Source organism: Lissotriton vulgaris, chromosome 3_1 (assembly GCF_964263255.1).
Source record: "Lissotriton vulgaris chromosome 3_1, aLisVul1.2, whole genome shotgun sequence".
Classification (NCBI taxonomy): Eukaryota; Metazoa; Chordata; class Amphibia; order Caudata; family Salamandridae; genus Lissotriton; species Lissotriton vulgaris.
Genome location: NC_141689.1, coordinates 1,349,852,032 through 1,349,879,330, shown reverse-complemented (window position 1 = coordinate 1,349,879,330; position 27,299 = coordinate 1,349,852,032). Strand labels below are relative to the sequence as shown.

The 27,299-nt window shown below is 49.1% G+C and overlaps 1 protein-coding gene and 1 pseudogene across 1 annotated transcript in view; both read right to left on the bottom strand.

Moving 5' to 3' along the window:
• Positions 1–27,299, bottom strand: part of PIGG (phosphatidylinositol glycan anchor biosynthesis class G (EMM blood group)) — an 867,273-nt gene that overhangs the window by 80,761 nt on the left and 759,213 nt on the right. Inside the window, exon 12 of the mRNA XM_086961823.1 lies at positions 17,629–17,792. Within this exon, the coding sequence (XP_086817949.1) occupies positions 17,629–17,792 (164 nt within the window). The remainder of the gene's footprint in view (positions 1–17,628; positions 17,793–27,299) is intronic.
• Positions 11,224–11,352, bottom strand: LOC147727875 (U4 spliceosomal RNA; annotated as a pseudogene).

Below are 27,299 nucleotides of genomic sequence, written 5' to 3'. Positions count from 1 at the left end.
TTACTGCAACAGAAACCCACTTTCCTACAAATGGTTGATAGGTTCAACTGTGTTTTGAAGGAAACCATTCAGGTGGTGTTGGTTAACCAGAAATGCTAGAAGACAGAAGTATTCAATACGGTCAAAAAGTATGGATTAATGCCTCATACTATGAAGGAAAAGACCCCATTTGAACTTTTAGGGAAAAGGAAGGCAAGTACTATGCAGTACCCTTTCTGGGTGTTAGGTAAATCCCGGAGGTTGGAGTGTGAAAGGGTTGATGAAAAAAAGGATGAGGTGGAAATAAAGAAGATGATTAAGAATAAGGGAAGGTTTGATGTACGGTGGAGGTGGAGAAGTGTGGCTCACTGGTTAGAGGAGGCAGATCTGGAAGCAGAGGTCAGCCCGGGACCAGGGTTCAATTCCCCGCTCTGCGGGGTCTTGAGTCCTAAAATGTCCCTGGACTCGACAATTCTCGCTCCGGTGCCTACTCGATTCACGGGTTCACACTCTGCGACTCTGGGCAATAGCTTGCTTAATCTCCACAACGGCCCCTCGCGGCGGGATGCCTGGCTTTCACCTTGCGGATACCCTGCCGGGGTTATCTCACAGGGGAATACCAGGACGGGTTCCCTAAGCAAGTGCTTAGAAACCGCTCGGTAATTTGCGCTATATAAATTCCTGTACATTTACATTTACGTAAAGCGGTCAAAAGAACTGTGGTGAAGCTGGGTGATTTTGTAAAGATAAAATCACCCCACATATGTTTCTTCTCACGGGGTTCCAAATGTATACACCCAATGAAAGTGATCAAAGTTTTCAAAAATTCCATCAGAACAGAAGAGCATAGGGTGTGGAACCTTAGTGGTCAAACCGACGTGAGAAAAGAGAAAGGACAGAAAAAATCCTGAACAAGGGCAATGTGGATCCGAGTGTGGCAAGCATGAGAAGTGTTAGGCATGTGGTCAAACCCACTTAAGTGAATAACTATGTGTACATTTCAGCCTGCTACCTTAATGACTCTGTGCAAATTTTCAGCTAGGTAAGCTGAACTTTATTATTTATATGGTTATGTCTATTTTAGTTATTTGTACTAGACAGTTAATGTTTTGTGGTATAGCTATATATAGTTTGTTGTTGGGCATTGTTATGGGGAGGGAGATGTGTTATATCCTGACAGATCCTTTATGTATCCTGCTGGCAATAGAAATCATCCTCTTGGGTATTCTATGCAATCAGAATGTGGGTCATGCAGCTCACTGTGTAGAATGTTAAAATTCAAATAAGGAGGGTGTTGACCAGAAGAGGAGCTGAAGAAAGGAGGTTGGGCTGAAAGATGTATCTTCAATAAAGCTACCATTTTATGAAGTTGCAGTGTACCTATCTTCATAAAACAATGTCCACAAGAGCTTGCTGAAGAACAATTCTGTTTTCTAAAAGTATTCTATATATCATGTTGAGTTGGAAAATAAACATTGAACTATATCTACACATTGACTTTAGTAGTTAAAGTTTCTATATTTAAGAACATTCTTATGAACGTATTCTTTTGTGATGGAATAACAATAATTCCTGCACTAAGTATCATTTGATAAAACATGTATATAAAATGTGTATTTATGGTACAAATGGCATTCAGTAAGTGTGGTTAAGAATAAGAACTACAGAATTTTTATTGAATGCCCATTATTTTTCAGTTGCACAAAAGAGAACTCAGATTCTCAGCTAATCAGTGTCAGAAGTTGCATACTTGTGAAGGAGGTTGATTAGCATTTCTGTGGTCACTTTTATATTGTTAGATTTCAGTGTCTAGGTATATCAGTTTCATATCAAGAACAACATTGTTTACATACAGATATTTTAAGGTGTATCCTTTAGAAGTTTAAGTTTGAACATTTATGGCAGATTAATAAATATCTCCTATTTTTCTTTAGACAACCATTCTGGCCTGCAGCCGCCCAGGCCGTACAAATTGAGGAGGCAGAGTGGTAATTTGCAGTGTCTGTTTTCTCTCTTAGCACTTTCCCTTTTCTTTTGTTTGTCGAACATATTCTACTGTGTGTGGTCAGTAGTGGATTTGGCGGAGAAGTGCATTACATCCTCTCGTAGAGCCATGGTCATCTTTATGCTAAGAATATGGGGTGTAAGATAATTTTCCCAATCCTAGAAAAGCTAGTGGTTACTGGCTAGTTACCCAAAGAGTGGCTGCAATGTACCATTGTGTACTATATTGCGCTGCCAGACAATAGCTCTTTAATACCAAGACAAACACTAATAAGCAGGACCAAATCTCTGCAGAGTTCAATAGCAATTACTGTAGCTTGTGAAGATTTGAGGATTATCCGTAAGAAGTAGTGGAAAACCAAAGTGCAAAATGTTCCAATGAGGAAAAAACATTTGTCTTCCTTCAGAAAAAACAGTTTCATTTGTCGGTTTCATTAGTTAATGTTAGCTAATACTGTTATGTTGTTATACACTTTCATGTGAATCACCCAAAACTTTAGTAAAAGGCAGATTCAAGATACAGTGGCGGCTTCTTCGTTAATGTGGAGGAGTGTCGCCCCACTGCTTTTAAGCAGTGTTACTAATGGAAAAATAAAATATTAATAACTAAATGCTATTATCATATTATTTGGTTCATCCGCCGGCGAGGCGGTGCTGCTCTGCTCTCAGAGCAGGGCAGGGCAGGGGAGGAGTGGTGGGCACACTGCCTCTGGGGCCGGCCAAACAGTCATGCACACTTTTATTGTTTTCAATCCAGGCTACATTATAGCCGGCGTGGAAAACATGCCCAGGCCTCCAGTTCCCATCTGAGTGCCGAACCATTGCACTCAGAGTAATCATAACGCAGCGTTGTGATTGGTCAGGGGAACCTGAGAGTGCTTCCTGTTCCAACTCGGAGGAGAGTTGGAGCAGAGACGTGTTGCGCGGTCATAAGGTAAGTAGTTTTTATTTTTTTACATTTCTCTTCCAGTTCCCCTCCACACCCAACTCCCGAAGCTTGCCGGCTGCCGCTGCTGAGATATATATTTATAAAATAAAGGATGATAAACAGCAAAAGAAAACAGCTTTTGTTTTTACGCTTCCTCTATTTCTTTGCAATAAGAGTAGCCCGGAATCATGCATTCAACATCCTACTCGTCTCCTAAAAGCACTTCAATGGGGGGGGGGGGGGGCGTGACTAGCGGCAGAGGAATATGGCCGCAGCCTAGAGAGGCTCCAAGCTCCAGAAACGGGACCTATCTGTGATGTAATCCGCAATCCACTTTGCCCAGAAACTTGAAGGAAGAGGGGCTGAGAGTGGCGGACAGCGTCCGCGATCAACTCCGGGGCACCACAGGACCCCCATGCAGCTGAGACGGTGAGCGGCATCCGGCGGCCTACAGGGACAAGGCAGCCGGGACCCACAGTCCCAGAAGTATCCGGCTTGAGTGGCCTGGGTAGCGGATCGGAGTGGAGCAGAGGTGCCGGTGGGCAGAGCGCTTCCCCCCTTCCGTCTCCGAAACTGCGCTGAACAGCGGAATTGCTGCTACTACGGGGAAAACACTGGAGACGTCCCCGCAAAGCTGTATAAACGTGCATAATCAGGCAGCCGGGGCGGAGGTTGCAGAATTCCCCCTGCCGCCATTTTGAGCTCTCGCGCTGATAACCACCGGGGAGAGGCTGCACATTAGCACTGGCGAGGGCACCCCTCGGACACGATAAGCATTGCAGGAGTGTCACCTCGCACATGCTGTTTTATAACGAATAGTGAGTGGGGGCTGCCATCACTGCTACAATATCGCTCTGCCCCCTGGGGGCTGCTGTGCTACCCCGCTTCACTCTGGGAGGGACTTTATCCGACTGAGCTGTTTCGAGGGCATGTGCTGCTTTGTGATTCTGCGGCTCCAGACCTGGATATTGCCAATCCACCTGTGGGGGAAACAGCTGTGGAACTGCCAGATTCCTACGGGCAGTGTTGATTTCGCCCCCCCTTCATATGCCATAGGGGCCTGACTATACTACCCTACAGCGGCGTAAAAGTGCTCTGAACGACAGACAGCGTCATTCACGGACCCTGCTTTACGCAAAATCCTTCCCTCTGGCGGCACCATGAGCAACAGAACTGGAAAAGGGGCCAACCAGGTAAAGCTGGACAAATATGCATTTACTAAGTCTCAGGGGGATGAGCACGAAAAGGAAGTCCTGTCTAAGCATGAGCGGAAAATCCGTTACGCTCGCGGATTTTCGGTAAATTCGCAATCCGCGAGATTCGCGAATTTCCCGCAAAATCCGCGAACGAAAATCCGCGAATGGAACGGATTGGGTCAAAAGTTCAAGCTGACTTTTGTAACTCTTTTAGAATGGCGCCGGCAAGCTGCCAGAGCCATTCTAAAATAGTTACAAAAGTCAGCTTCAACAGGAAGCTCTAATAGATAAAGTAAAGCAGGTGCTGCTCAAATTCAGTTACACAATCATTAAACACCCCAAACTTGGGGTGATTAATGATTGTGTAACTTAATTTGACCTTCAACTGGAGCACCTGCTTTACTTTATCTATTAGTGCTTCCTGTTGAAGCTATTTCTAGCTATTTTAGAATGGACCTGGCAGCTTGCCGGCGCCATTCTAAGTGGGGCTGAGGGCAGAAGGGCACAAAAGTGGCCCAGAGGGCAGAAGGGGACAAAAAAACATGAGTGGGGCAGAGGGCAGAAGGGCACAGAAACAAGTGGTACAGAGGGCAGATGGGCATAAAAAACGAGAGGGTGGCAGTGATGAAGCAGGCAAAAAAAAAACCTGCGAAATTGCAAAGCGCCTCGCGAACACCCGCGAACACGCAAAGCGCCTCGCGAACACGCAAAAATAAAAAAATCCGCAAATTCGCGCAAATTCGCGAATTTTGCGGATTGCCAATTAGCAAATCCGCAAATTCGCGAATTGCCAATTTGCAAAATTCGCCCATGCTTAGTCCCGTCGACAGCAGGGGCAACTGGTGGCGCTCCGCAGGAGGTCACCTTGCAGGACATTATGACCACCCTCAATAAAGTTGATTCAAGAATCGGCACCCTCGCAATTGACCTGGCGCTAATCAGAGCTGATTTTAAGAAAATGTCTACCAAAGTGTCCGAAGTTGAAACAACGACAGCAGCTCTCTCATCGGACACTTCCACCCTCAAGAAACAGGTGCGGCAGATGGAGGCTGACAATAAGCTCATGCTGGCCCGCCTGGAAGATCAGGAGCGCTCGAGACGGAATAACATCCGCCTTATTGGCGTTCCAGAGACGGCACGGGGACAGGCCCTGGATCTTTTCGTGAGGACCTAGTGACAACTCACCTCCAGCCGAGAGGTTTGTCAAATTTCTTTTCCGTGGAGCGAGCACACCGGGTCCCGGGCGGCAGGCCAAAACCAGGGGCCCCCCACAACCGATCCTTGCGCGCATATTCAATTTCAGGGACTGTGATTCAATCTTGCAATCTTGCAGGCCGCTCCACAGGCCCCTCCGATCCGTATTGACAACGCCACAATCACGATCTTCCCGGACTACACGGCGGCAGTCACAAAGCAGCGCAGAGGATTCCTCGAAGTGAAGAAGGCTCTTCGGGAGCATGAACTAAAATACTCCATGGTATTTCCAGCCAAATTGAGAGTGGAAGCAGAAGGTAAAGCTTGGTTTTTCTCCACGCCTGAGGAGGCACAGGACTGGCTGAAGGGATGTCGAAAGACAGCGAGATCAGGCCGTGCTGGGCATCGAGACGCGAGGCACAATGAACAACAGGAAGTTATTTAGCAAGAATGAACATTAATATTTGGAAGGAGGCAAACTGTCCATCTCTGTCTGAACCAGTGGCCGTGCGGACAATATGGCTCTAGCCTCCTTAGGACTGTATCTTCTCTGATAACGCTGACCTGGGTAATTGAAGACTCTGATTGTGTTGCAGTGTTCGATGTTGCTGCTCTCAGGTTCTTTGCATTACATACCGGGGGATACTCTGCAGTGAGGTTATTTGGACACTGCTGTTCCTTAGTCATGTTTGCGGACTCTACTAAAGGGCTCTGGGTTACTGAAGTTTTTGGTGTGTTGGCCCGAAGAGGGGCAGGGACTGTTTTCTCTTCCCCCCTTCATTGCAGAACTGGGAAAGGGTATTAAGCACTCTGCTTTGTTGGGGTGGCGGGTAGTTATGAGTCTGTCGAGCAGGGAGGTAGGGTGGTGGGTGGGAAGGGTAGGGTGGTTTGTTCCAATTGTATTTTGTTTAGTTGTTTTTTTGCTCAGGCCGATGCTTATTGTAGCATACGCAGGTTATCATTTTCGGGGTGCGCATCATTGGGGTCACTTGGTACCACAACATAGCTTATGGCGGTAGAAGCAGGGTTCCCAGTTTCTCCCCTAACGTTGCTTACATGGAATGTGCATGGTCTGGGAGATATGATTAAAAGAGGGTTGGTGCTGCAATCTTTACGATGTAGCGCACCAGCGGTGGCAATATTACAAGAAACACACCTGGTGTCTAGAGCTATGGATCGCTGGGGATACAAAATGGTAGTGCATTCTGAGTTCTCTTCGGGCTCACGGGGGGTGGGCATATTGGTACGTAAGCAGTTCCCACTGATAGTACACCAAACCTGGACTGACAATCAGGGACGATTTGCGGCTATATCATGTCAATCGGAGGGGAATCGTTTTAATGTTGTGTCAGCTTACATTCCACGGCCCTCCAGACTTTGGCCTTCCCGGCGCTTAGTACGTTCCTATTAAACCTACCCGAAGGGGAATTGATTTTGGGAGGCGATTTTAACACAGTCCTAGATGGCACTAAGAACCGCTACCCCAGTAGGACAATTCGAGCGTGTGGTTCCAGTATGAGGGGGTTCCTAGACGCTTTGGGTCTCACGGACTCTTGGAGGTATACACATCCCAATGCGCAGTGTGGAGAAGTGTGGCTCAATGGTTAGAGCCGCAGACCCTGATGCAGAGGTCTGGCCCGGACCAGGGTTCAATTCCCCGCATCGGCAGGTCTTGGGCTCAAAATTCCATGGACCTGATAATTCTCGCCTCAGTGCCTATTCCAATCATGGAGTACCACTCTGAAACTCTGGGCAATAGCTTGCTTAATCTCCAGAACGGCCCCCACAACGCTAAGGATGCCTGGCCTCCACCTTGGGGGTGCCCAGGAGTGGACGCCTCACAGGGAAAGCCAGGATGGGTTCCACAGCGGTATTCGTACAAGCGGCTTGAGACCCTTGCGGGTGAGTAGTGCGCTATACAAGTATCAATTTACATTTACATTTTTACAGTGCTTTACTTTTCACTCAGGGGTGCATAATAGTCTCTCTCGTCTAGACTACTTTTTCCTAACAGCCGACAGCCTGCCCCATTTAACAGACGTTGAGATTCTTCTGCATGGCATTTCGGACAATTCACCCATTTCCCTGGCCTACATGATGCACGTTAGGGTGAGGATGCGTGTTTTCCCTATCCATCCAGGTTATTTACAAGTCCCTGCGATCCGGAAAGATATAGTTGCAGTCACGAAACATTATTTCCAAGAAAATGTGTCCTCAGTGCAATTCCCTACTGTATTGTGGGAAGCATATAAAACAGTGATGAGGGGACAGGCAATCGCCTCCATAACTCGCTATAAACGTAAGGCAAAAAATGAGTTAGAGGCCCTGGAAGCAGATCTGGCTGAATCTCAGGCCCGACATGAAGAGAATCCCACCCAAGATATAGCACAGAATCGTCGAATTAAGCAAAGTACACTCAAAGAATTTCAGAGTGACCAGGTTAAACTGCAGATGCAAGCCACAAGGCACACAATATATGAAGTAGGGGACAAGGCGGGCAAGCTTTTGGCATGGTTAGATAAGAAAGAGAGAGCACAGAGAATGATAGCACAGCTCCGTACTCAGACTGGGGAAGTGGTAACCACACCAGAAGACATAGTAGAGGCTATGGCTGGATATTTTGAACAGGTATACACTTCTGCCTCACACATGACAACAGAAGAGGCACTAACATACATTAAAGATATTAAAATGCCTGCCCTGTCCGACGAAACAGCTCTTTCTCTGGAGGCTGATATTACAGTTGATGAACTGCTGACTGCCATCCACTCCCTACAGTCGGGGAAAGCCGCGGAACCCAATGGCATCCCCATTGAGCTCTATAAACGTACATCTGACCTGACTGTCCTGCATCTCTTAACAATGTTTACAACTAGCTTAGAGGAGGGGGAGCTGCCCCATGATCAACGAATGGCTACCATAATTGCTGTGCCAAAACCTGGTCAACCTCCAGATGAATGTTCCTAATATCGCCCAATATCTCTGCTCAACGCCGAGGCCAAGATACTTGCAGAATTGCTCGCCACCCGACTGACCCCACACCTCGAAATCCTGATTCACCCGGATCAGTCCGGGTTCATGCCAAATAGGAATACCGCGCTCAATCTCAGGATGGTGCAGGCAGTCGTGGCGCGTATGTCATATCTCCAAGAGCCGGCATTTATTCTCTCCCTCGATGCCCAGATGGCATTTGATATGGTGGAATGGCCTTACATGCTTGCGGTTCTTGGACACCTGGGCTTCGGCCCCAAATTCAGGCATTGGGTGAAATTATTGTACTCACGTCCGCTCGCGCATGTGGTGGTGAACGGTCATATCTCAAGAGATTTTCCGTTGGGACAGGGTACGCTCCAGGGCTGCCCTAAGTCTCTGTTATTGTTTGCACTGGGCTGGAGCCTTTGGCGGCCTTGATCCGATGGGACCCCATGATTGGGGGACTTCACTGGACTGCGACTTGGGAGGACCGCATTTCTCTTTATGCGGATGACGTGCTGTTATATTTGTCTTCCTCAAGACGCTCAATATTGGTACTCTTAAATATTTGTGAAATCTTTGGTCGGGTGTCGGGGTATACCATCAATTGTTCCAAATCAGTGTTGTTCGTCCTTAAGGGCCCGCCCCCATTGCTCCCAGTGGACTGTCCGCTCATGATCGCGGAAGACTCTTAAGTACCTGGGTATTGGGTATGCCTTCCTCATCAAAAATGTAAAGCCCCCTCTTGAACGATTTCGGCGTGATGTGATACACTGGCATAACCTGCCTCTGACCCTCCTGGGCAAGGCAGCCCTTTTTAAAATGATGACACTCCCCCAACTCCTTTATGTATTGGAAAATACCCCGTTCCGAGTCCCATTAAAATATTTTAAAAATATAGAAGCCGTTGTCTGAGGCCTGCTCTGGGGAAATAAACCTGCGCGTATTTCAAGGGGTAAACTGATCCGGGGCTGGTATGACGGTGGTATAGCCCTCCCTGACAATAATTAATCAGTGGTTACACACATCTCAGACAGAACCAGCGTTCCAGGCTGACAGGTATGAACTGGGTGAGGCTGGAGTTCTCTCCGCATTATATGATAGGGGTGGCACTTCCTTCTTTTCGGGACCAACGACGCATACAATTAGCATCTGGTATGCTGCACAGACCCGTCTTAAATGTAAAGATACTATCACTCAAATGACCCCCCTCTGGTCAGAGCTGCAACTGGGTAAACTTCGCAATAGCAAGGGGTTCAGGGCTTGGGACCTCAGAGTCATCTCCACAGTGGGAGTTTTATGGAAGAACGGCGAGGTAGTGTCCTTCAACCAACTTCAGACCCAATACGAATTAGCACCCACCGAGAAGTTCAGATATATACAGATCAAACATGTCCTGGAATCAGTTCTCCCGCCGGGCACAGAGGTACCTGAGGCCACTCCTTTGGAGGACAGGTTACTTACTGAGCAAATGCCCAAGAGGGTGACCTCATTTACTTATCGTAAATTAGTCAACAACACACCTGACCCAACACTAAAATTAAAGCTTAAATGGTTCACTGATTTGGGAGAATTCGACGAGACGGACTGGCAGACAGCGCTGGCTTCTCCGTGGGAGGTGGCTATACTCTCCAGACTCCGAATGGTTCAGCTAAAGATACTACACCGTGTATATTATACGAGGGTCACCCTTCACACCATAGGGAGGGCCACACACCACTTTTGCCTTAGGGGTTGGGGGGAGGAGGGAACATTTTTTCACACTATATGGCAATGCCCCAGGATTGCAGCGTAATGGGTCAAAATCATGAGAACAATATCTAAGGTGGTCGAGGTGTTGGCTATCCCGGAGCCCAGGTGTTGCCTCCTGAATCTATGGGAGCTGAATGATCTCACCCACCCCGCTCAGGATTGGATGACGCTGGGTGTAATGTATGCTAAACAGAATATAGCCAAATATTGGGGAGCCGAGGAGGTGCCGACGCTTTTTAAAAATGTTTTATTATTATTTATTTATCATTTTCAGAACACAAACAAAAAAAACAAAAAAACATGCAATCCAAATTCCCGAGTGCAGCCGGGATGTGTGTGCTACAATCATACAGAAATGGTACAAAAATCAGATAATGCATCACAGTTACATAAAGGGAGAAGATACTTCATCAGCGATCCAAGGCAAATGACATAGCCGAGTACGTACAGGTATGGCCATATATGGAATACTACAGAGATAACAAATGTAGAATACAGCACTAGCAGTGGTAGCAGCGCAAGTCAAATTAAATTCATAGGTGTAGACATTAACATTCGATATCAGTCATCAGCCAACTTGATCAGCATATAGGCAGTGTAAGGGCCCCAAATGTCTCGCGGCCTCGAGGCCGAAGGCAGTCCCTCATGATAACATGTCAACTGATCGCGGCAGTATGCCAGGTCCTGCAACCAAAGCCCAACTTCAGGCGCTCGTGTCCCGCCCCAACACATAGCCACCCTACGTTTGGCCAGTTGGACCACCAATCTGCGCACCCCTGCCGGTACGCCGGACGCATTCCCAAGTAAACACACTCGTGGGTCACAAGCAATGGAAACAGTCATCATTTCGGACAAATCTGCAGTCACTCCCATCCAAAACGCAGATATACGATTGCAAGCCCAAGCTAAATGCACAAAATCTGCATCATCCATCCCGCACCTCACACAGCTAGCAGAGTTTCGCAGCCCATATTTATGCAATTGCGCAGGGGTGTAGTACCACTGATGGAGGAACTTATAGTGTATAAGCTTGAAATTGCAGTTAATAGCGAAACTGCCAGTCATAGTGCAGCATTCAGTCCATTCGTCATCCGTCAAGGGCTCCGGAAGACAGACATCCCATTTACCTCTAGAGGTCACACTCGTATCCCCTTCATCCATCTGCGAGGCATGGTACAACCGGGAGACCAGTTTCGTACGAGTGTTCGTAGTGTACAGCAGTTGCAGTGCACCCAGTGTGACTGGGTATTGGGTAAAGTTTTCAATAAGCAATAATCGCGCCTCGGTTAAACCTCATTGGCTACGATACTGCCACTGCGCAAAGCTAACCAAGTATAGTGTGACTGGTTCCTCAGGAAAGGTCGGATAGAGACTGCGCACAGCAGCTCGCAGCCTGGCATAAGTAAAAGTAGCCATAGTGACATTCCCCCCGGGATCTAAGAAGCCTTGTAGTTTGAGGAAAGTGCCTGCGGGAAATACATCCCCCATAACCTGCAGCCCATTAGTGTGCAATATTTGAAGCGCCCCCACGTCGCTCGACACTGAAATTTCAGCATGATGCAATAGAGGCATGGCAGGCGCATACAGCAGCAGCCATCCCTCACGTCTCCCTAGTTCATACCAAGCTCGAGCAGTACATTGCACTGTGTCCACCTCACCCTTCTCATATACCGAGTGTGGGTTTACAATCATTGCTTTAAGAGGCAACGGATGAACCGCACCTGCCTCAACCGCCACATGCGGTGTGTATGGCGGCGCCGAAATCCAGTAGGAGGCAAAATGCGCTCGGGCACACAGATAATACAGATGCATGTCTGGAACCGAAAACCCGCCCATTTCGTAAGGCTTGGTCAATGTGTCCCATCCTACCCGCGGTTCCTTGCCCCCCAAGCCAGCGTGATCAGCAAAGACCGAAGTGAGTTGAAAAAGTGGGTCATCAGAGCGATTGGAATGTTAACAAATAAATATAAAAACTTAGGCAACACCACCATCTTAATCAGAGCAACCCGGTCTGCGAACGATAAGGGCAAGCGCGTCCATCAGGCCACTTGGTTCTTAGCTTAGATATTGCCACCCCATAGTTAGCCCGAATCACTACTTGGGAGTCCCTGTGCACCCAGACCCCAAGTACCGAACAGGTTCTATGGCCCAAGCCAATGGGAACTCCAGCTCAAAGAATTTCGTACTATCCGTTAGCGGTAGGATTACAGATTTGTCCCAATTAATAGCGAGGCCTGAAAACCTTTCGAATCGGACATTCTCCCTGATCACCCCTTCCAGATATCTGTCCGGTTCCCTGACGTACAGAACCATATCATCAGCATACATGGACATTGCAAGTGGTCTGTGATGAAATCGTATTGCCGAGGCAACATGTCGCTGCCTCAGTATACACGCCAACGGTTCCAAGATAAGGGCAAATAGCAGGGGCGAGAGTGGGCACCCCTGCCGTGTGCCTCTCCGGATCGGAAAAGCGGCCGACACCCGCCCATTAACCCACATCCGGGCCACCGGGTCTGTATAAAGCAGTTTGATCCAAGCCGTAAAAAGTAAAGGTACTCCCATTCGATGAAGCACTGCAATCATGTAGCGCCAAGCTGTGGAATCAAACGCTTTGGCAGCATCTAATAGCACTGCTGCCGCCGCTTATCGGGTTTGAGCAAATGTAGTACTGCAAAAAGTGCCCGCAGATTGTGCGCCATGAAACGCGTAGGAACAAACCCCGATTGGTCCGGTAAGACCATAACAGGAAGCAACAAGCGCAAGCGTGTTGCCAGAACCTTGGCGAGTATTTTTACGTCAGTGTTCATCAATGAAAGTGGTCGATAGGACTCACATTTATCCAGCGACTTGCCCGGTTTCGGGAGCGCCACAATAAGGGCCTCTCGTAACGTTGCCGGTAGTCGTCCCTGATCCAGTGCTTCAGCAAACATTGTCGCCAGGTGAGGCAAGATCAGATCGACATATTCTTTATAGAATTCGGACGGGAGACCATCAGAGCCCGCCGCCTTCCAGTTTGGTAGTGCAGCGATTGCCTCCCGTAGTTCCCCCTCTGTTATATGATGCATCAAAAAGTCTTGTTGCCCCTTCGACAACCAGACCAAGGCACATCGTCCAGATATTGTGCTATCTCATCTTCATCAGCTGTCACCCGATGTTCATACATTTGTGTATAAAATTGAACGAAGTGATCCAAAATATCTTCAGCATCAGTCACGGATCTATCCCCATCCTTAATTTCCTGCACTCCACAGTGTTTAGCCCATGGTTCCCTGATTCTGTCTGCCAGACCACGCCACGGTCGTCCCCCTTCGCCATAGTATCGGGCCCTAGTTCGTTTAGCAAAATGTTTCACCTCCTGTTCCGCTAGCTCATTGTATTCATTCACTTTCAGACAAATATTAGCCAAATTGGTCGCCGCTGGCTGCCTTTCATATTGATGTTCCAGCCCCATTAATTTACGCTCTAGTCTATCCATGGAGTCCCTCAATGATTTAAGCACTCCAGCTTGCAAACCTATACACGCCCCGCGTACGGTGACTTTGAACGCCTCCCAAACACTGCCCATGTCATCTACGGAGCCAACGTTCGCCTCAAAGTAATTCACAATCACTTCATGCAAGTCTTCACAAAACACCTGGTCTAACAGCGCGGCAGGCTGTAATTTCCACGAGAACGGCGCAGGCACATGCATCGGCAACACCATCTCCATCACTACAGGCACATAATCGTACAATGTGCGAGGTAGATGTGCCACCCTCAACACCCACCCACTGACATCCTTCATCAACAGCCAATAGTCCAGGCATCATGTGCATAGGTGTAACAGGTCCCCTCTTTCTCGCCAGGGTGTCCCAGTCGCCATACATCCACTAAACCAAGCTCAAGCATACCATCTCGCACTGCCTTCACCGCCTTTTTGTCCGGTTGCAGTCGATCGGCCTTCCGATCCATTTCACGCTCCAAAGTTACATTTAAATCTCCCCCACATACAATAGCAGATGGTGGTAATGTATAAACCTTGTTCCTTAGAGTGACATAAGACAGCTTGCCACAGAGTTTACCAGGCAAAATAATGTATCTACCCTCTTTATCGATTTCCTCGTACAAGCTCACAAATAGAACATTCTTCTTGATCAACACCATGACTCCCCGAGCATATGACGAGTATGCAGATGCAAGCTGAACCCCCGCCCACTGTTTAGCCACAGTTTCCGCAGCATGCCCCTTGAGATGCGTCTCTTGCAAAAACGCCACCTGAACATTATGCCTATTTAAGTACGCTAGTACCTGTCTGGTCTTTTGTGGCCTATTCAACCCCCGTACGTTCCATGTAAGCCAAGTAATCTTGCCTCCTTTATACATAAGACTCACAGATTTACAACATATGATATGGATGTAGATGACTCAATCGTAACCTGTGATAGATATTTGAGTAACACACCTTCATAGACCAATAGCAAAACTTACACACACAATTTACACGGCCGCACTCATACAACCACCCCTGCCCCCAACAAAGTGGCAATGAACAGACCCCAATCGCAGTACCCATCCCCACCAACCCGCCACCAACTTCAGCACTCCCAACCTGCCAAAGCCGTCCCCCTCCCACTCCAGCCCCCCCATTCTCCCCCCCCCCCCCCCCTAACCAGCAGCTTTCAAATTTCGGGGTACACCCATTCGGAGGGGCGCAGATGCGTAAGCCTCCCATACACCAGGAAGTGACTGTGCATTAATAAGATCGCATCCAAATGTAACAACAGAATACAGACTTCCTGCAACAAATTAAATCAGCCCAGGAAAGCAACCAGAAGGAGGATGCAGGCCCCACTCCCATCCCGGAGAATGTAATATGTAAATAGCACCAGGTGAAAGCCGCAGACCAACATCATATACCATACGCAATATGCACAGTAAACCAATAATAAAGGGGAAGCGGGAGGTCGTCTCAATCACTCCACATCTCAGTTCCGTGTGCATGAGTTAACATGTCCGCTCAACCCACTCCCCAGCAACAAACCAGTAAAGAAATATAGTACGTAACAGATCACTGTAATCAGCAAATCATCCCACAATGTTCTCCGCGGATTAAGCAGTACACTTAGTTCTCCTCTTCCCCCAGGTTTTCTTCCACATGGGCACTTCCAGAATCTCGCTTTCAACGTTTCAGCTTCTTTGCATATTCCATTGCGGCTTTCGGGGAGGTAAAAATCTTATTGTCAGTAGCTACCCCGATGCGAAGCCGGGCCGGGTACAACATGGCATAAGGAACCTCCTCTTTGCTAAATTCTCGCCGCGCAGCTTGAACTGCTACAGTAAAGTCTGGAAAAAAGGCAAGCCGGTTCCCTTGATAGACAATGTTCCCTTTCTCCCGCGCCAGCCGCAAAATGACATCCCTGTCCCTATAATTCAGTATGCGTGCTATTATAGGGCGCAGTGGTGCTCCCGGCACCGGCTTCGCAGCTAAGGAACGATGGGCACGTTCGACAATGAACATGTGCGACAGCTGGTCGGCACCAAAGACATCTATGATGAGACGCTCCATAAACTCTTCCATCTTACCCACATTCGTGGATTCCGTCAACCCCGTGACGCGGATGTTATTGCGCCGGGGACCGCGCCTCCAAATCCTCATTTTTCGCCTGTCAAAGAGAGAGGACACGTTCCATATTAAGCGCCGTATCTGAGACCGTCGTTAGACCATCCTCCGTGGCTGACACCCTCTGTTCCACTTCTCCCATACGCGTGTTCTGCCGTTCCAATTGAGTGGACATATGATCAAGTCTATGGTTGACCGCCTCCATAGTGCCTTCAATGAATTGCAGTGTCTTCTGCATAGCAGTTAGTGTGGCTTCCAGTGTCGGGGAGCTGCCAGTCACCGCCGCAGTCTCAGACTCCCTCGCAGCCTGCTGCATGGACGCAGGCTGCCTCCGGGCATAAAACAACAGTTTCGGCTGGTTTCTATCCGTCCGGCCCATTATGGTACAAGATCAGGGAGGGGGTCAAGGTGTCCGTGATAGACAAACAAATGTATAGTGCTCCTCTAGGCCAACCTGCGTCTCAGCTTGACTGTCAGATCACACAATCCCGAGCGATGTTGCCATGAGGGCGAGGGAGCACAATCAGACGTTCCAGGTGCCTTATCAATAAGCTCTATAATCTGCCTCCCAAGGATCACCGCCGGAGAATATAAAGGCAGAGCCACTTATTTAGTCCAGGCGCTCTGTGGCTTTAGGCCTATCCCTAGACGTGCAGTCACCGGATATATGTGCAGGCTGATCATGAGTAAATGGACAGAGGCCCGCCACCGTGTAAGCACAGCCCGCAGCGCCAGCAGTCTGTCACAGTAAGTGTAGGCCGGGGATTCGCGGCCCACCTCCAGAGTCCCGCACTAGCTCCACCACGTCCGGAGCCTGCCGCCTCGCTTACAGCGCCGCAGGGGCAGGCCCCCAGCTCCCGGCCCCCGCTAGAACAGTTCGCCGCCACCCCCCGCACCAACCACAGCTCGCAGGGTTGCGGCCCAGCGCCTGGCCCGGTGCCGCCTCTGCGATCCCGGTCGCCTCCAGGCCCTAGCCCCACTCACCGCCGCCTGAACCAGGGAGAGCAGCAAGGGGTCCGCCGCAGCCAAAAACAGCCCCTCTGCACAGCCGGTAGTCCCAGGGGAGTGTATCGCCGGTCAGCCTCACCGCACACGGCCGTCTCCGAGGCCCAGCCGCTCCGTCTGTCACTGCCCGATACCGAGCATCCAGGGGGACCGCTCGTCACCGCGGCACCACTGTAGCTGCAGCAATTCTTCTGCCAGTGTGAGAGGCAACAGGGACTCAGTAGCAGACAGCTAGGATAATACTGCCTCCCGTCCTCCAGCTCCGGTCAGTCCGCCATTTTAGAGGAGCCTCGCGGCTCACTCAGCAGGTCAGCAATATCAAGCCCACAATGTCCACAATGCCTGCAAACCGCCCTATTTCGCTCCTCAACTCACCAGCAGGGCATAGCCATCAACGATTTAGGGATTAGCAAATGGATGCAGCAGATGTTGGTCTGATGATGGCTCAGTCAGGCAGAGCCTCACGATGGTGTAGCCATCTTGCCGTGCACCCTCTAGCGCCCCAGGTGCCGACGCTTAAAGACTGGTGCATGGACCTAGACTCATCAATGCTGGCAGAGAGAGTGGTTTATCTACACCGTGGATGTCCCCGGAAATGGGAGAAAATTTGGGGAGCCTGGAATAAATACAGAGGTTATTTATGTGAACCACCAACGCTAAATGGGGAAAGTGAGTCTAAGTAGGAGGAGGGAGGGAGAATGGGTTTCTTACCGCTGATTTTGCTAATGAGTATAAAATTGCAAATGTCAAATGTAACATGTGATATCCAATGTATGTGCCCTTTGAATGTCATGTGCCCTGTATTATTTTCAATAAAAACATTATAAAAATTTTTTAAAAAGCACTTCAATGACTTGTCATAGTAAGTGGTATATAAATGGAAATACAATACAACTACACTTCAAGATTCTGTTTATTGACTACGAAAACACCAAATTAGTGAAGAGAGTAAAAACTGTTTTCCAACCAGTTATGGGTGCATTACTATTTAGTACCTGTGTGTTTCAGAATTCAAGTAGCATAGTAAATGCATGGCCCAAAGCAAAGGTCCAGCGTAAGTAGATAATCCTGTAAGGAAGACAGCTGGTATTTCAACGTAGCCATCAAGACCTACAAAGCCTGCTGAAATATCCACAGTGCCAATGTTATTTGAATTACCCTAGAGGGAAAAAAAGAGAAGAATGACATCCGTTAAATGATTATTAGCAAAAACATTTAAATTAGCAAAACGTTAAATGATAAGCAAAAATATTTTACGAAGTTGAATATTGCTTGTTTATACTAAACTAGGAGTCATTTTTTTATTTAAATAATAAGGGAAATATTGAGTTCAGAGAGAACATTTAAAATGCGAAATTGGGATATTAAGGAAACAAGGCCTTTAAAATGTACATATTTATAGTTCGCAAATTCAGACCCTGTTACTGTTTGTTCGGCAAAGGGAAAAAGTGGATTCCACTCCCCAGCTGTGCCTGCAGCATCAGGAAGGGCAAAGGAGGGACTACTTACGCTAATCTCAAATATCCTACCACTCCAAGTTAGACAAGTCGGGCCACTACACACCCATTTCCAGATATTAGAGTTGGACATTAGGAAACAGAATATTTGTACTCTTGTCAACTTCTATAACAATGAATTTGGGAGAAACTCCAGGGCTGTAGTGGATGCCTTAGCAGTGAAGATTGACAAATTGTACAAAGGGAAGAAAGGGGGAAACGTGAATCTCATGTGGGCAGGGGATTTCAATACCCATATATGTACACTTACTGGGACTAGAGTCTGTGGTGTACAAGTTACCGACGGTAATCCCCTCCTGCATTTCTCGCACAATGAGTATGGAGTGGCCTTAAACAACTTGTCATCCCAGTGGAATCTGTTTATATTAACCAAGTTTAATGAAAAAGGGCAAGGGCCAACTTTTAGAAGAGGCACTCAGGAAACTATCATCAACTTCTTTTTAGTGTCGAGACATCAACTACAGAAGGTAGACCTTAAGAGCACTAGGTTTCACCCTATGGCGACCATGCCATCCTATTGACTCAGCTAAATATCCTTCCTACACCCAAAGACCGTGATCTGGTTCTTGCGGATGTGAACCTGTCCAGAAAAAATTATTACAGACTGAAATGGACCCTAAGCCTTCCCTGAATGTACTCCCCTAATAGCCTGCGCCACTTCAACGTCCTTTAGTGCCGATTCCAGATACTTCCGGTTGTCTTCCGAGAGCGAAGGCAATTGGATGTCCCTGATCATTGCACTATTGTCAGTCTCTGTGTATTTACCCTCCGAGGTATATATCCCACCATAGTACTCCGCAAAACTATCTGCTACCTCCTGTGGGTCTGTAATCTTACAGGAGTCCTCCCCCTCCAACTCCGGAACCAGCCGCAACACCCATTCTCCCTTTTCAAGCCAGGCTATCAGCTTCCCAGCCTTATCTCCGTGTTCATACACCCTACTCTGTGTCTCCTCATTCTGTGCTTTAGCCTTGTCCTTGGCAAGGCCCCTAAACTCATCCTGTCGCAATTTTAGCCGGAGCATTCCCTCAGGTGTGGCCGCCTGAGCAACCTCCCTTTCCAATCTCAATACTCCCTCCTCCACCTTCTCTAACTCCGCCAGTCGCTCCTTCTTCTTCTTGACTATCAGGGACAAGGCTTTCCCCCGGACCACCGGTTTATATGCCTCCCACAGAGTCTGGGCCGAGTCCATCGTTCCTTTGTTTTCCTGAAAGTACCTGTCCGTGACCTTAATCATTTCCTTCTTAGTGACGGTATTTCAGATGCCAAGCGCTAATAGGGGCAACTCTGCCAACATTAAAATAGCCAATCTCCAACCGGAGCCAGACCGGCGAGTGGTCTGAGATGCCTCTCCCTAAATACCGCGTGTCCCGGACAGTGTAGGCCTGAACCGCCGGCACCAGGACATAATCTATCCTCGACAGGCTATGGTGCGCGGCAGAAACATGCGTGAAGTGCACCCCATTCAGAATGCGTACCCTCCAACCATCCACAAGACCCGTTGTTTCCAACAAGTCAGGGAGCCACCGCTGTTTTGGCCGCAGCGCTCAAGCGGGCTGTCGATCTACCTTACCGTCCATTACCGCATTAAAGTCGCCTCCCAGCACCAGGAGGCCCAGGGGCAAAGTTAGGAAGACAGAGCCCAGATCACAGAACGTGTCAGATTGAAGACCAGGCAGGACATAAATGAAAATGAAGGTGACCGTCCTCCCCTCCCACTGCCCTGATACTCCAATGTACCTACCACGCTTGTCGATCCAGGTAGCCTGAACAACCAGGGGAAAGGAATTTTTCACCAAGACACCGACCCCCCTCGACCCTGAAGTAAACCCCGCGTGTGCCACCAACTTATATCCTCCTTTATGCAAGGCCATGCAGCGATTCCCAATGAGATGCGTCTCTTGTAACAGCACAACATCTGGGGAGTGCCTTCGAATAAATTGGCTGACCATTCCTCTCTTAATATTATCCCCCAGGCCATTCACATTCCAACTAAGCACACTTACCCCCGATCCCTGTCTGACATTCGCCATAATGCTGGTATGGAAACAATACACTCACATCCTTGTCACCTGACGTCAACAAAACCAAACATATCACAAACAATCTCTTGGGCATCAAAATCGCATGGTTCCCCATCCCCCACCCTGCACCCCTGCTCGTGGCTTCCGCCCAACCCCAACTGGTAGTGTGCCTGTCGCCCCATAGTCTAAACTACTGACTAACTAAAAGTAGAAAGGAGGAGGAAATCAGGACCCGACCCCCCCCCCCACCCCTTTGACAAACTACCCCACTCTGAGTCCTTGACAGCTCTAAGTCCTGGGACCAAAACAAACAAAGTGCATGTGGGTCAGACCCACTACCTGGCCATTATCAAAGGTCCCAAATAAGCTGTGGTCGTCATCACTCCCGCTCCTCCGATCTGCCACCGCCTTCACGATCTTGCCTCTCCGACCCATTCCGGGGACGGCTTTCCAACCAGTCTGAAGCCACCTCTGGATTGTCAAAAAACCAGACCCTCCCTTCGGCCTCCACTCTCAACCGGGCCGGGAACATCATTGCATACTTCAGTCCTCCGTCTCTCAGCTTCTTCTTTACTCCGAGGAAACTTTGGCGCTGCTTCTGGAGAGTTTGTGTGAAATCCGGGAAAAAGGAAAGAGTGGCGTTTTCATATCTAAGGGGGCCCCCCGACTGGGAAGCCTGCAGGATTGCGTCTCTGTCACAAATATTTAACACCCTCGCAATCATTGGGCGAGGGGGGACCCCAGGCCAGGGTCTCCCCCCCGGCACTCTGTGCGCTAGTTCAATCATAAAGATGTTGCCCAGCCCTTGGGCTTAAGGTGGTTAAGGATGATGTACTCAACGAAAAGGTCCGGGCTGGGCCCTCGGCCTTCTCGGGAACACCAATAATACGGACATTGTTACGTCGAGCTCTTCCCTCATAGTCGTCCAGTTTTCGATTAGTCAGGGCGCTGGAAGCCTTGAGGTCCGCACTTCCTGTTGGAGCTGTGCCACTTCATCCGTTAAACTGGCAGTCTTAATATCTAGAGACTTGACTTTCTCACTTGCCTTTGTGAGATCCGCCCGTATGAGATTGACCTCGATGGTAACAGCGTCAAGCTTGTTGTCCAGCGCCTCCATCTTTTGTCCCAGTGAGGACTTGACACCGTCTATCACCACCATCACGTCTAGCAGCGTAGGCTCAGCCGGTGGGCCAGAAGAGTCTCCTCCGACCAACTGAATCCATCTCGAATCCGACGGTGACCACCGAGGCATCGTGTAACGGTCAAGCTTGTTAGTCTGGACCTGCGGTGACCCCTTGGAGGTTCTTGACTGCTGCCTGTTGACTTCGGGTTTAGACGTCATCTTTCATAACTTCTCGATGGACCCCTGGCCACTCCACTCCGCTCAGGCACAGCAATGGCACGCAACTCACTCAGGCAGGGTAGCAACGGGCACCCGAACAACGCCTACAACTTGCCCGGGCCCCAGAACAGGTCATCGGACAGGCTCAGCCACGGGACCGCAGTCACAATAAATCATTTGGACCTCTGGAGTTCCGATCTACCGCCACAGGGGAACCACAGGGCCAGAAAGGCGCAGCCACGTCCACACTGGAACAGCTGCGCCAGGAGGCAATATAAGCGAGATGGCCGTCACACTCAAGAAAGGATGTTCAGGGGCCCCCGCGATGACTCACCCACTGGAGGGGACAGCACTGCTATTCAGATGTACAAAAGAAGTGGTGCAATAAGGGGGGCACTCTGCTAGTGCTCAGATGAATCCACTGCACCACCTCCACTCCTATGCTGACTTTTGCCCACTCAGGGACCCAGGATCACGGGTGCCCAGCCAGGTCCGTGACCCAAGAAAGGCACAGGTCTCACCTGCGGTGGCCCCGGCTGTCCAAAAATCTGCACACAGTCAGGGTGGGTCCCCCAGGCAATAGCTCCCCCACTGAGGTCTGGTGATCCACCACTCTGCCACCTCAATTGCCCCAGAACCGGAGGGCTCCTCTGTTAGGCTGGGGGGTGCCCCACCACCGATACCCTCCAGGCAAGGGCAGTCAGAACGAGTGCCAGAAACTGTCCATACACGCAGGGGGACCAAGTATCCCCGACGCTGCTCCCTCACGTCAATCGGGCACCCTCTACCACCTCAGCTCCTCTGTTGCTGAGACACTCACTTTCCCCCAGGCGGGGACCACCCGCAGTCCTCAGTGCCGCTGCTGCTCTGGTAGCACTTCTCTAGGCGGGGGGCCCTCCCCCCCCACAGCTCAGCCGCCGTTCCGCTCTTCAGGCAGCAGCTACTCTTTACCGGAGCTCGACCAACGACATCCGGTCCGCGGCCCCGTTGTTGTTTCACTTGCGGCCGGCTCCCTCGCCGACTCTAGCCCCCGGCTCCAATCGGTTGGCAGGCCTCAATCGACCAGAGGCGCAGCTCCGGCCCCCGATGTCCCAGTCGGAGTCACTGAAGTGCGCACTGCTCACCCTCCGCTGACTCGCGGTGGGGTTCTCGATCAGGATCTAGTATCTAGTACAGGATATTAGGGTTTGGGGACAGGTCCGGCGGGGCTGGGCTTTCACGCGGCTATCTCGGACCGGCGCGAAGCTCCTCCCTTACGAAGATTCTTTTAATGCATGTAAAGATAGCATTTTTGCTGCTGTCTCCACGCAGGGTTTGTTGTGCTTTTAAACTCTTCCTTCCATCCCTTGGAAACTGCTCGCGGAACCCGCTGCGCGGGTCCCGCTTCGCTTGAGGCCACCTCTGAACATTACTACTGCTGGAACATTGCCTCTGGGTGCCTGGACGTGCAGGGCTGCGAGCGTGTTGTAGGCGCAGGACTACAAGTCCCAGGAGCGCCTACAACCCCCAATTGTTACCAGCTGGAACGCTCTCCCTGCAGGCTCCTCCCTGGTTCATCATCGCTGTAAAAGCCGCCTCCTCTGCTTCACCGGCGGATTTCCACATTTTTGCTGATGTCTCCACGCAGGGTTTGTTGTGCTTTTAAACTCTTCCTTGCATCCCTTGGAAACTGCTCGCGGAACCCGCTGCGCGGGTCCCGCTTTGCTTGAGGCCACCTCTGAACATTACTACTGCTGGAACATTGCCTCTGGGTGCCTGGACGTGCAGGGGTGCGAGAGTGTTGTGGGCGCAGGACTACAAGTCCCAGGAGCGCCTACAACCCCCAATTGTTACCAGCTGGGATGCTCTCCCTGCAGGCTCCTCCTCTTCCTCCCTAGTTAGTATATCACCAACTGGCGAGTCCCGCTGCGCGGGAGGGCGCTGGGAGAAGCCCGGGACAAGGGCGGGACCGTCTGTGGCCGTCAGGGGCCAAAGGAGGCCGGGCAGGGCCACCCCACTGACATGTACTGAACTGGTATTTTATTTCTGTCATTTGTGGTAGTGTTAGTGACCTAACTTGAGGTGGTAAAAGGGTGGCAAATATGGCTTGTTCCACAAACACTCCAACCTTGCTGCCCTCTTTGAATGAGTCAGGGGCTGCTATTATGGGCCCCCTAGATACCTATTTTAAACGGCTGCCTCAGGATATTGATAGGGAAATCGCCCAGGCAGAAAGACGTGCGGGACGCAAGTTGTCCATTGAGCTTCTAAAAACCCCTGTTGACAAACGTCCAAACCAAAGTTTTCCATCATTGGTCACGCCTTTATCATCCATCACGCTGCCTGTTGCACAGGAAATCCCACACCTTTCTTCCCCAATAATTGAGCCATTGGCTACTTGCCCTTTGGAAATAGTAACCTCTACTTTGCCTGCAACCCCTCCTAATGTTCCTATTAATCCATTCACTGGGCAACAGCCTACAACTCAACCCAGTGTTCTAATACATGTTGCAAAACCCAAATCCTGCTCCAAAAGGAAAAGGAGTGTAGTTACAAAGAAATGTCATGCTTCAAAGCCTCCAAAAAAATACAGGAAATTAGGGACATGTACACGACCTCGTGATATTACTGGGAATAACCTTACTGGGCCATCAATGGGAGAGGGAGAAGCTGTTCCATCAGGCTCAGATCCCATAGTAATAGCATCCCCTGGGACACCACTACCATCAGGCTCAGATCCCATAGTTATAGCATCCCCTGGGACATCACCATCTAAGCCGCAACTCTTCTTGGAGTTGGAAAAATTAATACAGTCCCTTCTGAACCCCTTTGAAGACAGACTTAAAAAGCTAGCTGATCAGCTAGACCACCTAGAGCAGGCTAGTCTAGATAATTTATTTTCAACTAAATCTTTAATTAAGTCCTGTCTTAAAAAAAGGGACAAAGTAGTAAGACTACTACCGAATCGCCAACCATCCTAAGCAAAAGCAATTGTGGGAAAACCAAGCCCCATAGTACGGTGGCCGAAGGTAGCAAGGAATGCCCAAAAATATCACCCCTGTTAGTAATGTTACCCAACCCCTACCAAGTACCCTGATAACTTGCCAGGGACCTTTGGTTAGCAATGATAGAAATTCCTGTAAAAACAGTGTTGGAACAAACAAGTCCCATGTTCCACAAGTTCAAAACAGGGGTGGTTCTGTACGCGGTGGTAACGATATTTCTGGGAAAAATAAGGCTTCCTTGGTATCAAAGAATGCTCCCCTTCCACGCCCTGTTGTCCCAGAACAAAGCCGACCAACACCCTGTGTGACAAAACCTCCAACTAGGATACCCCCAATAAATCTTACTCCGGATTCCTATCCCTATGTGGCTATTCTTACCAATGTTCCACCTCTATTGGTAGGGCAAAGAGAAACCTACCAGATGTTAAAAAATAAGATTATGCACTGGTTAAGGGTTAATAGACCATTGCCAGGGGAAGTGGATGGTTTGATTATCGGGGTAAGAAGGGTTAATTGGATAGGATGCACCCCGAAAAACCTGGGGGGTGAATGTATTATAATTAACTTTCAAGATCCAAGGGTGGTAGGATTGATCACGAGGCCAGGCTGGAGCACTAGCAGTGGCGGGATTGGTATTGTGGATCTTACCTTTTTCTATCCAAGACCAGTTGGCGCCCACAAGTTCAAAACAGGGGTGGTTCTGTACGCGGTGGTAACGATATTTCTGGGAAAAATAAGGCTTCCTTGGTATCAAAGAATGCTCCCCTTCCACGCCCTGTTGTCCCAGAACAAAGCCGACCAACACCCTGTGTGACAAAACCTCCAACTAGGATACCCCCAATAAATCTTACTCCGGATTCCTATCCCTATGTGGCTATTCTTACCAATGTTCCACCTCTATTGGTAGGGCAAAGAGAAACCTACCAGATGTTAAAAAATAAGATTATGCACTGGTTAAGGGTTAATAGACCATTGCCAGGGGAAGTGGATGGTTTGATTATCGGGGTAAGAAGGGTTAATTGGATAGGATGCACCCCGAAAAACCTGGGGGGTGAATGTATTATAATTAACTTTCAAGATCCAAGGGTGGTAGGATTGATCACGAGGCCAGGCTGGAGCACTAGCAGTGGCGGGATTGGTATTGTGGATCTTACCTTTTTCTATCCAAGACCAGTTGGCGCCCATCTTGGTGGGAATAATGAGCTAGGGAGATTCAGCTTCCCTCCACAGGTAGAGACCATCCCTCTTAACGTTCCTTTTCCACGACCAAATGGTTGTTATGATCAAGTTTATAACTCTCATGATGGGATGAATAATTGGAGGTGGGAATGTTGACGAAAACCGGGTGATTACATTGAAATTGGGGGCAACATGGCTAGGGAGGACATACTGGAGAAATCTGTGGCACCAATTAGGGATGTAATAGCAAGTCCAAATGAAGTGATTATTAAAGGGAAGAATGAGAATTGGAGGGGGGACAGTAGGGTGTGCATGGAAAGTTTGGGGGGGTGAAATACGACCCATATTAAAGACTGCTGTTATCCAGGGAACTGATGTTAACTGTGTAGATATTGTTGTAGACGAGGAGGGTAATTGTGAGAGTCTGGCTAACCTTCTGCCTATGCCAGTCCTCGATGTGGGAACTTGTAATGGCACTAGCCCGGGGAGGCTTTTTTCGTGGAATATCGCGGGGCTAGGTACTAGACTACTGTCACAAAATTGGATAGACTTTGCCAGCGGATTCGAAATGTGTCTATTTCAGGAGACATGGGCTTGCGACCCGATCTTCCTCCCAGGCTATTTAAACTTTTGTATCCCAGCGAGTAGAGGCCCTAGGGGTAGACCCATGGGAGGTTTAACAGTTTGGATCAAGCAAAGTCTACAAGTTAAAATAAAAGTGCTTGACCTGGGTTGCAAGGATATACAATTGTTAAGAATATCACCAGATAAGGGGGGTGCGATAGACATATATAACATTTATGCTAGGGGCACCAATGCTGGGAATTCCCCCACCCTAGAGGCTCTATCCACCTTCCTTGAATCACAGTCCCTGGGAAATAGAGTGGTTGTGGCTGGTGATCTCAATAGGACCTTTGAACCGTTGGAAAATACGGAAAATCGGATAGGGCAAGAGGAAGACGTCCAATGGGGCGTCCCGAACCTAAATCTTGCACCAGTCAAACGGTGGACAAAAGACATATTGCTATTAAATGCGCTATGTTTGGAATATGGGTTGAGGGCCCTTAATGGAAGGACAAAGAGCGACCAGGGAGGCAACTGTACATTTGACAATGGTCATAGTAAAAGTAGAATAGACTATGTCATTTGTAGCCTTAATTTATGGTATGGGATAGGTGATATGGAAATAAAGGGTAGATTAGAAAGTGATCATAATCCCCTTTGTGTCACCCACACTTGGTGGACGGCCACGCCGGACAATCTAGAGTCGCGTAGTGAAGTAGTACCTGTTATGGCCAATGATATGCGCAGACTCAAATGGCCAAATGTGCTGGCAAATGTAGCGTCCATGGACTACATAAGTTCCGAGGTGGACACTGCAATTGCCGCCATGGAGACAGCAAATCCTGTAATACCTGGGTCCGCTTCAACGACAGCCATACACGATAAGTTCTTTTCCCTTTTAAAACCACATTTTATGAGATTGGCTAATGCAAATAGAAAAGCCCCACTTAAAATGGCTAGGTGGTTTAATAAGCAGTGCAGGTTAGCTAGATTGGAACTGGGTAGGGCAATCAGAAGCAGGGACAAGGTTTTGATTAGTGCAGCCAGGAAACACTA